The sequence below is a fragment of the Opisthorchis viverrini genome (genome assembly GCF_000715545.1).
Source record: "Opisthorchis viverrini unplaced genomic scaffold opera_v5_317, whole genome shotgun sequence".
Taxonomy (NCBI): domain Eukaryota; kingdom Metazoa; phylum Platyhelminthes; class Trematoda; order Opisthorchiida; family Opisthorchiidae; genus Opisthorchis; species Opisthorchis viverrini.
The window spans coordinates 416,708-431,970 of NW_008751972.1; the positions used below are offsets into that span (position 1 = coordinate 416,708).

Below are 15,263 nucleotides of genomic sequence, written 5' to 3' on the forward strand. Positions count from 1 at the left end.
CACTACAGCCTAAGTAATTTGGTGTGAAATCTCAGGGAAAGAGGCAAAGAGACCGGACGAAGATGTGTCATGTTGCGGACGAACCAATGGCAGAACGAGTGCTGCGACCCAAATGGCTGCAACAGAGCAAATGCAATATTACTGTCATGTTGCGAAAGATCGAATTGTTTTTGAGGACCCAGCCGTCCTAATATTCTGGCAGTTGCATTAACCGCAGCCGTGATGTAACAGGTGAAGTCACTGTGGATAAATAGAGCGCGATTAGTGTTCACCAACTCGCGTCAGTCCTGGTGTAACAAACTGATTTCGTTGAAGCCAAACGATAAGTCATTTGTAAGTGCTATCTTACTTTGGCGTCTTCAAAGTTTAGGTCACTGATGTCTGCATAGCATAGCAAGAATTAGGTGACTACAGTGAGCACGCAGCGAGGTGGTGCGTGAGTGGGCACTTGATGACAAATCGTCAAAACGGCAGACTAAACTCACCAGGCTGAGGTGAAAAAATCGTCCAGCTGTAGCACCCTTTCGGTGCCTAGCTGCCATGCCACACGAAGGAGGCACGAGGGGTGGGATACTGCCCAAGCTAGACAGAGGAAGTCCAGTGGCAGAGGTCGGGTTGGAACCACGGACCTTGCCCTCAGTAAATTCGCGCTTTAACCATTGAGCCATCGCATTGAAGACGAGCCACTAACTGCCCGATTAGGCCATTTCCGCCAGTGTCATCAACCACTGGTGATTTGAGCCCCTGGGTCCCCATCCGGGGAGGCGGCAGTTGCTCACCCGACTAAGTTTACTGGTTAGTGTTTTCGTACTTCGTTTCCAGGTCATACACTGTCCACCGTGTGATCGCCTCCACTCAGCACAGGGCTGGGAGAGAAGAGCTCTGTGAGGCAGACGGTCTCCTGGCATGCGAAGTACATGCCCCGACCAGCGAAATCTATGAAGTGTGAGTAATTCATCTATCGCGGGAAAGTTCCTTCTTCCTAAGACCATCTGGCATGCCTCAGCACTAATAATCCCATATTCCCACCAGACCTGACCAATGCTGCGGAGACAACGATGATCAAACCTTGACATCTTTCGTATGTCCTCTGTGTGTATGGATCGCATCACCGCAGTGTAAACTCTTCCCTTGACAGACAAGCTCACGTGACATCGACACCACAGGTGTCAGACGTTGGCAACAGCTGCCTTGGCCTTTCCGATTCGAGAAATGATCTCATCTCCAGCCAGTTCACCGGAACTTCCACAGATGTTCAGGCAAACAAATTTATCCATCACATCGATTGTCTCTCTCGTGCCTACGCAATTCACAATTTCTTACCATCCATAGACTGTAAATTTTGCAAATGCGTCTCGTTCTTGTTCGGAAATCAGTTGCATGTTTCTACTCCGTATGACTGTTGATTCGGGTGTGCTTTGATTTCAAGGCAGGTTCTAAGCTGGCTAGCCTAAAATGGGATAGGATAACCAGTATACTATGGGCGGACCAATGGCGCGCAACAATGACAATGAGCGAGCCGGATTACATCGAAAGGGCCAGACACGAAGACCTACAAATCAGTCAGACATAACTCATATTTGAACCACACGGCTCTCAGGAAATAGCAAGCAACACATGAGACAATCAGCCAAGAATCAAGGCCGCTGACATCAACACTGCGCAATTCTAGGGACAGACAAAGGTACACAAAGAAGGAACTCCAATTCGACAAGCCGTTTCACCCCCTCGAATCGGTCCCCTCACACACTGGAGAACGTTGGAACTCCTGATTTCTGAACCAAGACACACGATCAGCAATGCTGATCGATTTCCGAGCAAACCACACTAAAGAAGACGACGGAATCATGCTTCTGTTTGATGTCTTGTCAGCGTTTACTTCAATTCACCACAACCTCGCCAGGGGAGTTGCAAACGGAACTGTTTGCGATAACCGAAACAAGACAGAAACGATGCAACCACAATGTATTTGTAAGCTTGGACGCTTTGATGAACAAATAGATCAAAAACTGAAAGGGACTCCAATAGGTACTTCAATTTTATAATTTATCACCGAGGCGGTAACGCAGAGAATACATTGCACGGTACTACCAATCATCAATCCAAAGCGATGGATCCACTACATGAACGACAAGTTCGTCATCACAGGAACTGCTCAACACCACGTTTGAAGACATCAAGTATACTATCAAGCTGGACGATTTATTAAACACCGGTAGGAGACATACGGATTAAATATGACAGCAATCATCCATTGAACCACAAGAAGAGCTGCGTCCAGACCCTGTTCAAGAGGGCTGAGGCACACCACAGAACCAAAGAAGAAGGAAGGAAACCATTTATTCAGAGTATTCCAGAAAACTGGATATCCAAAGAATCCCATCAGGAAAAAGCTTCAAGAAGAAGACGTCCCAATGACAGCAAGAATAAGCGACCAGGCGAGTAGCCCTATCCTGAACTCAATGCCACATTGTTAGCTCAGAAAGGAACCATCGTAGCCCAGAAAAGCTAATGTTACTTTGAGGAAACTGATCTGATGACCGAAGGATGACCAAGAAAAAACCAAGAGGAACAATGTGATATACCAAATCAACTGCAACAGGTGGTTGATCAGATGGCAGTTGATCTGTTCCTCCGAGCTCGGCGATTGACTTACATACGTTTCGTCTCCAGACGAGGAGCACCGTCAGTGCACAGTTAAGTGTGGGTGCTTCCTCCGTGTCTAGCTGCGTTTACGTAGTTTTTGAAGAGTGGCTGGTTGGTACATAAATAATGCTGCATTATTATTGGACCAGCCGTGATTTTTGCTGTGTTGTGGTGTGTATGCCTCTTAACCCATTGGTTTGTTGGATGGCTGCTTTGGGTGCACCCCTGGGGACGAAACGCATGCAAGCCAATTGCCAAGCGCGGCGAACAAATCAACTGCCATATGATCAACCACCAGTAAACACACCCGAGCTACTTATATTTCGACAAAATGACAACTGCAACAAGTTCTACGTGGGAAAAACTGGGAGAAAATCGTGGGCACGAGTAACAGAGCATGATTCCCTATCCTTGGCACCCAAAAAGGAAGAATAAGGTCATAAATTCAGTCTGGGAAACGCAAAAATCTTGGCATATAGAGACACGAGACAGGGAAGGGAGTGTTTCTGAACGCACGGAACATCAAGACGGATTCGATCAGCTGACGCATCGAAATTGACCTAATTTGGTCAACACTTCATGAAAAGGATAAATATATCAACTGGAATACTCAAAGAGAGCCGAATATCGGATTGAGAAACCAAGATACCGGAAACTCCTTAGAGTGGATCAACAGATATCACAAACTGGAACCCAGAGGGGTCAGGGACAGAGGTTACTTCAGCACCGACCGGAGTACGAGAACATGGAGGCCAGGCTCAATAATCACGTGGTCACCGACCAGTTAGGACTTAGGATTACAAACCAACCAATGGAACCACTCGACCGAACAATCTGTCATGATCGAAGGTCAGCCCCGGCTAGCAGCACTATCACCGACACACTGATATTCGTCCTAACAGCATAGTGATGATGTCATCCCGGTTGGCGATGAATCGTTTACAATCAAACTGCCCAACTCAACAAACAAACCAACAACCGTAATGTCTGCCACTGTCATTAAGTGAGTCTTCTTAGTGGGACAAACACGACAGCAATGTCACTAACGCAACCAATCACTGTATGCTCCATTCATTGACCCCAAAATGACTTTGGGTTCGGTGAACAGAGAAGCACCACAAATCGCTTTTTGGGAGGTGAGGTATCAGAACAAGACTGCCGCACTTGTCAAGTCTTTTCGCTGTGGTATAATGACTCGTTATCAAAGCTGCGGAATCAATTCCTCAGGTTGCAGCTTGACACGGGGAAACTGCTCTGCGTTTTAATGGATATTTCGTTCCCTTTGTGAGGTCACTGTATGCTGAGGAGTTAAGAAGCGCTCTACGGCCGTCTCATCCCTACTGAAATTCATCACCATCATCTCACCAAACTCCACTAGAGATTGTCGAACCCGCTGTCTCCCTACAAGTCATTTGAGCACCGAACTGTTCGATTACAAGCAGCTCTTCTGGGACACTTCTGGTCCCACTGACAGGACCCCTAATCCGTTTTCATCACTAATGCTCTAAGCTATGGCGTCAGATATATCCAGCCCATATCCGTTTGCAATTTTCGAGCTTGGAAATTCAGAAATGAACAGGGCTATGTTATGTTGTCCGAAGTTTCCCTCATTTCACTCTGTGCCACTCAGATTCCTTCTCTCTTGGCAATCCTCTGGTCACCGAACAAATGCACAACAAAGAACTGAACTTGCTAAAATCTAAAACTGGCGTCGTGACTTCAAAACGTGTTTGAAGCAGTCAGCCTCTTCGAGTGGACACGGAAGTTTTGGCGTATCGTGCTTCCGTATTATCATAATCTTTGCAAGGTAGCGAAACTTGAACAATGTGCCAGAATTATGTCCGGAACCAAGACTGGTTTCATCTACAACTTCTGCGAAGGATGACAGATGACACAATCTTTACTGCAATGTAATGTCTGATAGCTGACAACAGGCCTGTGTGAGTTTTCTCGTTGATCTTATTCTCTCTGGCTTAAGCCTAGTCCGCGGGATCGCCCGCGGTGGTACATCCAGCTCCGCGCGAATCGTTTATCGTTCCTCGAGTGGTTCAGGCATCTGGTAGTCAAATAGTACACTGGGTCCTGAACAAGGAGTACTGTTTTCGTAACTCTACCGTGGTTTATTCAGGGAGGGAGGTTCCGACCGTTACTGATTGATTTTCGCTGAGTGGATCTTCGAAGCTAATGGCCGCCGAGAGGTATGTGTTAGCAAAATTATGCTGGCCTTCCTACGCGACTGGGGAGGAAGTCATCCCACTTAGGTTAACCATTCAAATCGCTTTGTTGTCTCTGTAGGTTCACTCAGGATCAATATTCAGCTCTTTTTAAACGCAGCACCTTTTCCCGAAAAAGAAACAATACCAATTTCAAGGGAATACCTGTTTTTTTCACTTGCTACTGTTATCTCGAGAAAATATAGCTTATTTCTCGAATGAGCTTTGACTTCATGTGAAGTAATTTTACCGCGAAACAGAATGCTAATCTGAAGAAATACCATTGGTTTCGCTTGAGCTGTGACTTTCAACGAATGGGTCTGTTGCGAAAAGCGTGTTCGTCCACACCTGTTCACGTATACTAATGGATTTTGTCTAATACCATCGTATCCATCCTTTATGTAGGCTTCCAAGGAGCTGTTGCTCCACGGGGATTGTGAGATCTACTGTGGTCGCGTTGGTTGGTCGGTAGAGCGTGCACCAGTCCTTCTCTCCTCGAGTCGCAGCGTCGGCGTTCACGGCCTGATCGATTCCACCACACCCGCGTAGCCCGTGGTAGAATACAGAAGGTCGTGGAACTTGGGTGTATCCGTCCTCTTTTGTTGTGGTTGACGAATTTCTAAGGGGAAAGGTCAGTGAAAATAAGAGTCTTAGGTTGATTTACTCAGGTGTTGCTTAGCGTCCAGTCTGCTTGATTATGAATTCGCAGGCAAGGTCCCCATGACTGATTCATTCGGCGAATAACTAATGACCGGAGGCATTCGGTGGAACTCATGATAATCGAGAAAGCGAACACCCCCCTTCCCGACATAAGTTAGAAAAATAACGGGAAAAAACCTACCGTATGACCAAATAAAGTTGATGACACATTGCGGACTTTACTTCCACAACTAACTTATCGATATCATTGTGTAGGAGACCAAAGCAACCGTCACAGAGATCCATTTTTCCGCCATCTGAATTGCTGATCAAACTGCGGCTTTTCAGCAACTCCTGGTCGGTTTGGAAAATCTTACAGCTGCATACAAGTTCTCGGCTTCTCACTGATGGGACGTAATCTGGATCGAAGAATGTTACAATCGATGTAAGATCTCCAAATCACTGCCGTCTCTTGTCCCCTTTTCAACCATTATGAAAACAAGAAGGGGCAAAGGTGGCTGCTATGCCACCCGAAGGGAGCACAAGGGCTGGAATACTGCCGGGTTACTCATGCCTATACAGGAGAAGTCGAGATGCTAAGTCCGGGTTCGAACCACGGATCTTCCGTTAGAAAGCAAAGTAGAGTACATTTCTGAAAGTACAACGTTAGATTACGTCGCCGCAATATGCTTTCAAAACAGTCACGTAGTCCGGCTAAAGTGGTTAGGGCGCGAATTAATTGACCGGACGGCCGTGGTTCGAACCCGACCTCCGCCTGTCGACTTCCCCTGTCTAGGTTTGACCAACCTGGCAGTATCTGAGCCCTCACGCTTTCTTCTGCTACCTACTACTAACGCCCCATTCCTCATATGCTCTGGTTCTGACAATCCGCTCATCAAATATGTTTCACAAAAACAGTCGCAGAAAGGTAAGTTTTCCACATTTTCATAATACATCATTTCGTTCCCCTCCCCCATTTATTCATCACGCTGCTCCAGATTTACTCCCCTGAAGCATCCTTGGCTACATCTTCTGAAAGAGTGACCACCCCACCATCACGTTAAGCATCTTTCGCAAAAGTAAGCCAGTGTGTACAAGACACAAACTTACTTCAGCAAATACACTTGTGTCGCATTATCCCGTCGCCAGTTACTGAGGATAGTTTGCACAGAGCTCGTTGCTTTTTTCCGAAGGTTCGCCTGGAAGAATAAAAACAAACAAACGAATTCACTGAATGATGTGATTTGCTTTCAGCCCTTCAGTGTGCACCGTCGTTTACCGAAAACCAAAACAGAAGTGTACCTCTGAATCATCAGTGACCTTCAAATTAGTTATGTATTCTGGGGATGAAATGCTGTTCTTGTCTAATAGAAATTCCTATTGAGGCGTAATATATCATGGTGCGACTGTGATAGCGCACTCAGATCCCTGAGGCACTGGACAATCAGAAGCTTCAAGAATGCTAAAAAACGCCAGTGGATTGCAAGGGCCGAAGAGCACGGACATCAGATTATCGTAAACCATGAAAATCCGGCGTCAGATAAGTCCCTCGACGCCACAAGGCATCTCGCCAACAAATTGGCCCCTCTATTCAAAGAAGCTGATGAACAGTCTGAAGACCGTACTTAGGTAGATTTGAACGATGACAGAATACCGGTGGAATGGAGCTCCTCAAACGTCATGTGAAAACCGTCTTGGCATCAGGCTGGTATCCGTAGTAGATAAGGTGCCACCTGGCATCATTTCTCGCAGTTTACTTTATTACCGAGAGACAGATTGGTGAAAACAAAGCTGGGTTTCGCCCTGACTGAGGATTCATCCACCATATTCTTACCTTTCGACAAGTTCTTGAGTAGAGCCACGTCCCACCTACCCGACATTCAACCGTAGTCGTCCAACTTCATCAGGGAACTTGCCATCATGTTTACGTTGTCGACAATGAGTGTGGCTTCATGTACTGTTAAAAATAGCATCGTCGGTTCCAGTGTAACGGTGATACTACTGATGGGGTATGCGAGCAGTATGTAGTTTTCTCATAAATCGCTCCGCATCTCTTGAAAAGTGAGGTCTATTACGGAATTCGTGAAGTCGCTCTGTAGCATTTGCTGGCAATTGAGTGACAGTCAATGAATATCTAGGAAAGTTTAGGAAGACGCATTCAAGGAGAAGATGGATGTTCAGTTTTGCCAAACAAGATCATCTGAGAGTTTTGCTCCCCTGTCCAATATACTGTAACTGTTCAGTTGGCATTTTCTAATCAAAAACTCCGCAGCGAAGGCTTTCTTCCTTTCACTGGTAGATCGAGTGCTATCATTTTTATTCGTGGAAAACTACAGCCTGATGACCTACTTGTTAGTCGAGCGACTGGTTTTTTGGCAACGGTTCTGAAAGGAAATTCCCACCGACGGCTGCGTATGTGACGCAATCACTATATCTCCACCGATGGGGCTTTCTTGTTGTTGGTTTGCGGACCGAACTCTGTTACGCAGCTTTCACACATGATCAAAAATTATACACCATTATACAAAGGGCAAACCCAGTTTATTAGTCCAATTTGATCATATATAGTTAGAGCAGTTTTCTGGAATCTACCGTTGCGGGGGTATGCAAGGAAATGGGTACAAATGTTGAACAAACGCTACTAACCTGCACTCCGGGAATTCCCGTTGTGAATATATGCCCCAGTTTGAGGAACTGGATCAATTCAGGATGGCGTCGCAGAACAGTAGGAAGCGCTTTAAAAAGTCTGTTAGTGAAAGGGAATGAGTGATAGTCATATTCTGACTTGCATATTATTAACATGGTATTTAAAAGAACACAGAATGTGTCGATTATATAATGAATGCCTTTCAGTCATCACCCTTACGGAGTGAATAAAGGCGTCGTGTCAAGCATACTCCGGTTTGCTAATATACCAATCAGCAAGCTAATTCGTGCAAACGGCCGTCACTCAGCAACTCACCAACTAATTAATTGTTAGTGTCTGTCAGAGGTCATTATCGTAGTTTACGATTTTTGACAAACCATAGCTTATCAATATCATCACAATTAGGAGCTGTAAGAACCGCGTACTTGTAATACAGTGGTTCTGGATGCCACAGTTTCGTTCACCGATGATTCGGGGAGGTGGGTAGCTGCGCGTTGGAGGCCGGAGCTGATAAATTGGTGTGTAAACACAGCACTGTCATTGATGGGAGTGGGAAGGGAGCTGTGCATTGAAGGCAATAGCTTGAATGCATAAGTGTCATTGAGGGCGCTACTTAGCAACGTCTGACAATGTCTCGAACCAATGAAGTGGCCCGTCTCGGAGTCCCCATACTGCAGATTGCTCTTCAGTTTTTGATCATCGAAATTCGCTGAAGTATTACTCCAACACATAGAGGTGAGATTCACGAACTATACTCATTTGCGTGCCAGTTTTGCATTAATGGGAGAGTCAACTGAATTTCAGCTGAATCTTTCGTCAACCGAATGCAGTGCACAACCGCCGCCTCATGCTTCAGTCGGTGTGATTTTAGAGAGATTGTAGTGCTTGCTGAATACTCTTCGACAGTTCACGCCTGATTTCACCCCCCCCCCGCGCTCTCGGAATCAACACGCAGGTGTAGTCACCAATTTTCCGTCAATCTTATGTTCTGTTTGAACTTAAATTGTACGGAATACACATCGTCTTGATCATTTTTAGCTTTAAAAACGGCGCAGATTTTGTACACGGGTTTTAGCTGCCACAGTTTCGTTTGCTGGTGATATGGGGAGACATGTGTGGATAGCTACGCATCGGCAGATGATACAATTGATGTGCAAAGACAGGAGTGTCAAAGGACCTTTCCTTGGGTGAATTGGGGGGTGAGACAACGTATTAGGGAAAGCAGCTTAGTTGCATGTGCGCCAGTCAGCGCCCCACTATGCCATGCCTGTCAACGTCCCTACCCGTGTGTGTCTCCCCTTCTCAGGGTCTCCAGGAAGGCTGATTTCAAGACTGTCCAATTTCCTGAAGGATGACACTTATCTGTTTATTCAAAGGTTCCCGTGAATTTAGACGGAAATTGCTTCAAATTCTTCAGCCAGACTCAACAGCCAGGTGGACACAGACGTCAGGACATCGCTGTCATTCAGCAAGATTATTGGTAAATATTTGGAAAATATATCGAGTATTTCTAGAAGACGAGAAAGGTGGCATAAGGTCGCTGGCTTGTTCGCCGAGTTGGACAATTTGACTGCAAACGTTTCATCACCAATCGAGGTGACATCATCAGTGCGTTATTGGAAAGGATAGTGGTGAGTAGCAGTGGGTTAGTGGTTGCGCGGAACACACAAGGAGGACCGAATATTGGATTGACAATCAGATGAACAAGGAATTCTTTGAGGTCAAATGAATAAAGGTCACAAGGACAAAGGTCACTGCGGCATCCACCAGATTACGACGGCAGGGAATGCCAGGCTCAAAGGTCACGTGGGCATCGGCGAACGAGGACACAGGATAACGGAGCAACCAATGGAACCGCCCGATCCAACAACTAATCACGATCAAAGGTCATCCCAGGCTAGCAGCGCGTAGATTAACAAACACGCAACACTACTCAACGCACAATCACTAATCCACCCCTACGCTCCTCAATGACGCACTGATGGTGTCACTTGACTGGTGATGTAACGTTTGCAATCAAATTGCCCAGCTCAGAGAACAAGCCAACGACCATCTACGCTACCCCAGCTACCAACATTTTCCTCGATAGAAAACGATGATATACTTGACAGCTGTGCCCACTCTGTTCTGGTCCATATATGTTCAAGCCTGTGTCTGTACAATTGCTTCGGATCGGCAGATACATCCTACAGAACTGCCAACGGATCACCCAAGATTTATCAAGGTCACTGATGTCACTCAGCCCTAACGAAATGGCTACCTTACATCTCACAGGATTTTGCTCCGTGAATTTTTAGTGGGTGCATCCATCCAGATGGCTTTATTGACGTCGGATTGCAGGTTGTCAAACCAACGCACAGTGGTAATGCTCTTCATGAGTTGCATGGGTACAACTAGAATCTGGTGTTTCAGTAATCAATTTGGCCGAAGAGTGTGAAAAAGATAGGGAGGAGTTTAGGTGGGGTCGGCGGTTTCCAGGATGAACTCCTAGTGAATACCTGTGCTTGTCTAGAGACGCCGGGAGAAATGGTGGCTAATCTATGTCAGCGATCTTCATGTCATCAGTTTCATTTCAGAATGTCTGATTGAGCGCTTGGACGTGTAAACAGTCCAGAATGCGTGCAATAGGCCTGAAACAGGCCCCTCCCGCACCCACTCTTCTCTGCTCTTTTCGCCCTAGGGTTATTAGTGAAATTAAGTAACTCTTATGGTTTTGTAGCCGTGAACACTGATACTGCTGCCTCTTATGAAGGTGGTTTATTATTATTATTGTTAGTAGTAGTATCAATATCAGTAGTATCGTTGGTGCGTCGCAAACACCGAGGAAGAGCTGGTGGCTGCTTAAGGTGATAGTCTCCGCAACGACATTCACAGCCGCGGTTTACGAGAGTTGGTCGCTTCGCCTGGCTTGTACTTCCAGAACAAGTGTTTCCTCGGATATTCATTCGCGGTATCCAGCTCCGATGCAACCTGCTTAGGACGAGATTTAGAAGCGCTCGGCATGGTCATTGTGGCCAGACGATATCATGTCGTTCAAACTGTTGCCAACCAGAGAGTTTACTGGGTATTTTGCACTCTCCCTGGATCACGCATGATGTCAGAAGTGCTCGTCATAATTAGGTTGAAAAGAAATTCGCAAAACGGCTCCGTCGACTGGGATACACCGTCTTCGAGAGATTGAGAGTACCTACTTCGACGACTCTCATCCGGCCTAACCAAATCGCTGTTCAGGAGCGCCGGCGGTAGACGTAGTCATAGTCTCGGCAGGACACCTACTACCTACAGTGCTGTATTTACGCATCAATTTATCAACTCCCGTCTCTAATGCGCAGCTACCTACCTCACCTCCCCGAATCATCGGTCAACGAAACTGTGGTATCCAGAACCACTGTACAAGTGTGCGGTTCTTATAGCTGACAATGATGATTATGATGACGATGATGATGATGATGATGATGATGATGATGATGATGATGGAATGACTGTGTGGAATGAGAATAAGCAGAAGTACGGCGTTGATAAAGATTCCCTCGCCATCATCTCAGCCCTACTTGCAATCGGTTGTGATGTCGACTTTTTGGTCCACCGGTCGATGGTCATCTCTTATCAGGGGATCCGCTTTCCTCAGCCCACCAAGGCTGTTACTGGACTGAGACTTTCTAAGGTCGCAGTCAGTGACCTGTGTTTGATTGCCATTGCGGGCTCCCCGCGCACTCATAACACTTTTATGCGCAGCACAATTCGTTGAATGTACATCGAATCTCGCACCAGACCAAGTATGACGAACACTTTGTGCCTGATGTGCGAGTCTTGACCGTGATAGCGCTTACCTCGCCTTGCAGAGCATTCAACATTGTTAGTCCGTTCCTCGATTGTTGGACTTCACACGCGTTTTTCCGTAGCGAACTTTCTTACATACATCGGGATTCTTTTTGTCTGACTGGAATAGTTGACGGCATGATTTCGAATGAGACACTTCCCTCTTTTTGCCTAATATTCTCCTGCAACCCTTTCACATTCATCACTCGCTCTCAGTTTTAATGGCTGTGACCATACTCTTCAAAAATAAGGGTGTTGGTGAAGTCGTGAGACCAGGATGACTGTTCAGTTGGTCAAAATAAGACAGATCTCGAAAATGGCGGCAAAATTTTGTTTTACTTTCAAAATCGTCACACACATACATTGGGTTGACAAACATTATGAAGAAACACGAGGATTCTGGACTGTTATCCCTTAAAGACTATGTGCAGATCAGGTCGTGCATGTTACTTCGTGTGATGGCAAGATTGACTGGAACTTTTTTGGGTTGCGAGCCACATACCATCAGGGAAGCTGCAAAAAAAACCCTACAAGGGCTGCATGAATTTTTCCGACAAATCAACCGCTGTTCGTCCGCTGAATACACAAATTTTAGATGACTGAAACTTACTGATCCGAGACGACCATGAAATCGCGCACCGCTTCGGGTGAACTGAACGCATACAGTCGTTTCTCATCAGGAGTCATCAGAAGTCCCAGAGACATGTCCCCTTTGACCAGTAGACCTTGGTGTTTCAGCAGGGACCACACACAAAAGCCCTGAAGAAAGGAAGGAACGAGGTTTGTCACGGAAGCTACCATTTTTAAAAAGACGTGTTGTTTGTGGAACAACTGGTTTGGAGTGTTAGAGACCTAACGAGTTGGGTGTATGAATTTTGGGCACGAAAACTAGAGGCCATTCGAATGTACCAAGGTAATATTTTGTTCGGATAGGTGCATGTTTACAGTGAAACCCTGTTAGTTAGACGTCCTAAAACCAAGCATATATTCTTCTTTCGGACCATGGTGCGAGTGTGTTTAATGCACTCTTCATGGTCCCATGTTACCCCTCACTAAAAATTCCCTTCGGATTCCTAAGGTCCAATCAGTCAGCCGCGAAGCTCTATCGGTTTGGCTTCAGAAAAGAACTGATGAAGCCCCGCACCAATGCAGTGCAAATTACACCTGAAGCAACTGGAAATTTCTATAACTCTTAGATCTACTCGTATTGATAATCAGTGAAACTAAAACAGTTTGCTAGGTTCGTGACAATCACTCCAGTTTTCACTTCAAAAAAGAAACGGACGAGCAACTGGAAACTGAAAACGTTTGTTAGCTAATATACACTCATTTGCAAACTAATTTGTTTTTTTTCATGAGACGCACCTAGAACCCAACTGAATCTCTCGTTTGTGATGTGCTCAGGCAACTGAATGGGCTGCACTAGGCCGCCTCATGTTTCAGTCGCTACGATATTCGAGATATCGCGATACATGTATATCTTTGTAACGTACTACTCATAAGGTTGCTGAAAATCTGTCGACAGCCCAAGACCGGTTTCGCCCTTTTTGGGGCTCATCAGGTAGGCACAGCCCCATGAGTTCCGTCAACCTTATGTCTTACTTGAAACCAAATTGACCTGATGAGCCCCAAAATGTGCGAAACCGGTCGCGGGCTGTTGACGCGTTTTCAGCAACCTTATGAGTAGTACATTACAATGAAAACGTTTATGTTTAGCTGACCAAACCATGAAATAATTCACCGTGGTCGAACGGTGATCAGATCTCCCAAGGCCCAACTCACTCTTCAGTCACAGTTCACGTTTTGAATTGCACCTGAGTAACGACTTGTCAATAAAAGTTCCCTATATCTAGTGAAATTATCCTCCGTCTGGGCTGCTTATTGATCCATGGGGATGTCAATAGGTTTGGTAATATTCACTAGAGGTTTCATCCTGTTAGCGAAGCCGGTCCTAGTTGAGAAGTGGGAAAGCGCAGCACAGTTATTTCATCTTTATTGGAAATCATCATCAGGAGTGCTCATTTCATGAAACCCCAGGATATGGCGCCAAGTATCGTTCACTCACGGCATCTGCATCACGTGTTCCCACTTATTTACTTGTTTGTCGCCTTAATTCAAGATCATCACCATCACCATTGTTATCTGTAATAACCACGTACTCGTCGTACAGTAGCTGCTAAGTTTCGTCCACCAATGATTCGGGGAGATGAGGTAGGTAGCTGCGCATTGGAGGCGGGAGCTCATAAATTAGTGCGTAAATACAACACTGTAAGTGGATTGTCAAGTGAGTGGGTTGGGAGTATCTGTAATAAGTACTCGTCGTACAGTAGCTGCTAAGTTTCGTCCACCAATGATTCGGGGAGATGAGGTAGGTAGCTGCGCATTGGAGGCGGGAGCTCATAAATTAGTGCGTAAATACAACACTGTAAGTGGATTGTCAAGTGAGTGGGTTGGGAGTAGAGCTATGCATTGGAGGCAATAGCTTGGGTGCACGAGCGCCATTGAGGGCGCGACTGAGCCATATCTGACAATGTCTCTAACCATTGATGTAGCCCGTCTCAAGGTCCCCATCAAGGAAGACGGCAGTGACCAATCTCAAGATCCCCATCAAGGAAGACGGCAATGACCAGTGCCGCTGAGTTTGCTGGTAATAGCTTTCATACTTCGCTGCCAAGTCATTGTTTCACCACCTATGACTCCTTTCCACCCTTTACGTGCTTGTGCAAGAAGAACCTCTCGAGGAAGTCGGTCAACTGGCATACGCTGTACGTGGCCAAGTCAACGCAACCTATGCAGTGTGATCAGTTCATCTATCGAGGGTGAGTTACTTCTCCCGAATACCATTCGACGAACTTCAGCATTACTGATCCGGTGTTCCCACCACATTCGGGCAATGCTCCGAAGACATCGATAGTCAAACACTGAAAATCTTTTGACGTCCTCGGCGCGCAGCAGCCAGGTTTCTGATCCGTACAGTAATATGGAGGGAACGAGATGAGTGTGAGGTTCATGGTTCAAGTTCATCACTGAATCTCAGGTTTACCCCATCCTAGCCTGGTTAGTTGTATGAAAGCTAAGGGCCAAGCAGAAGTACCGTACCAAATTTCTGATATTACAATATCCGAATCTCGTACTTTGGAAATCGCTTTGTGAGCCTGTAACTGTGAGGTTAGTGTCCCTCTCCAGAAACAGCTGACGTTCGAACGGTTAAGTAGGCAGACGGGCAACCATGAGGATTGGGGATCCCCTAGTTAAGATTCTTGAAATGTGCACTGTTGATGGTCCTCAATGGGGATGAA

General features: G+C 46.0%; 2 protein-coding genes across 2 annotated transcripts in view; one reads left to right on the forward strand and one right to left on the reverse strand.

Annotated features, from left to right (window-relative positions):
• Positions 1-949, forward strand: part of T265_09893 (hypothetical protein) — a gene marked incomplete at both ends in the record, with an annotated part of 28,119 nt that extends 27,170 nt beyond the window's left edge. Inside the window, one exon of the mRNA XM_009176105.1 lies at positions 823-949. Within this exon, the coding sequence (XP_009174369.1) occupies positions 823-949 (127 nt within the window). The remainder of the gene's footprint in view (positions 1-822) is intronic.
• T265_09895 (hypothetical protein) overlaps positions 1-15,263 on the reverse strand; it is a gene marked incomplete at both ends in the record, with an annotated part of 37,216 nt that overhangs the window by 5,437 nt on the left and 16,516 nt on the right. The window contains 4 exons of the mRNA XM_009176107.1: positions 5,242-5,478; positions 6,609-6,697; positions 8,145-8,244; positions 12,575-12,723. Coding sequence (XP_009174371.1) covers positions 5,242-5,478; positions 6,609-6,697; positions 8,145-8,244; positions 12,575-12,723 — 575 coding nt within the window. The remainder of the gene's footprint in view (positions 1-5,241; positions 5,479-6,608; positions 6,698-8,144; positions 8,245-12,574; positions 12,724-15,263) is intronic.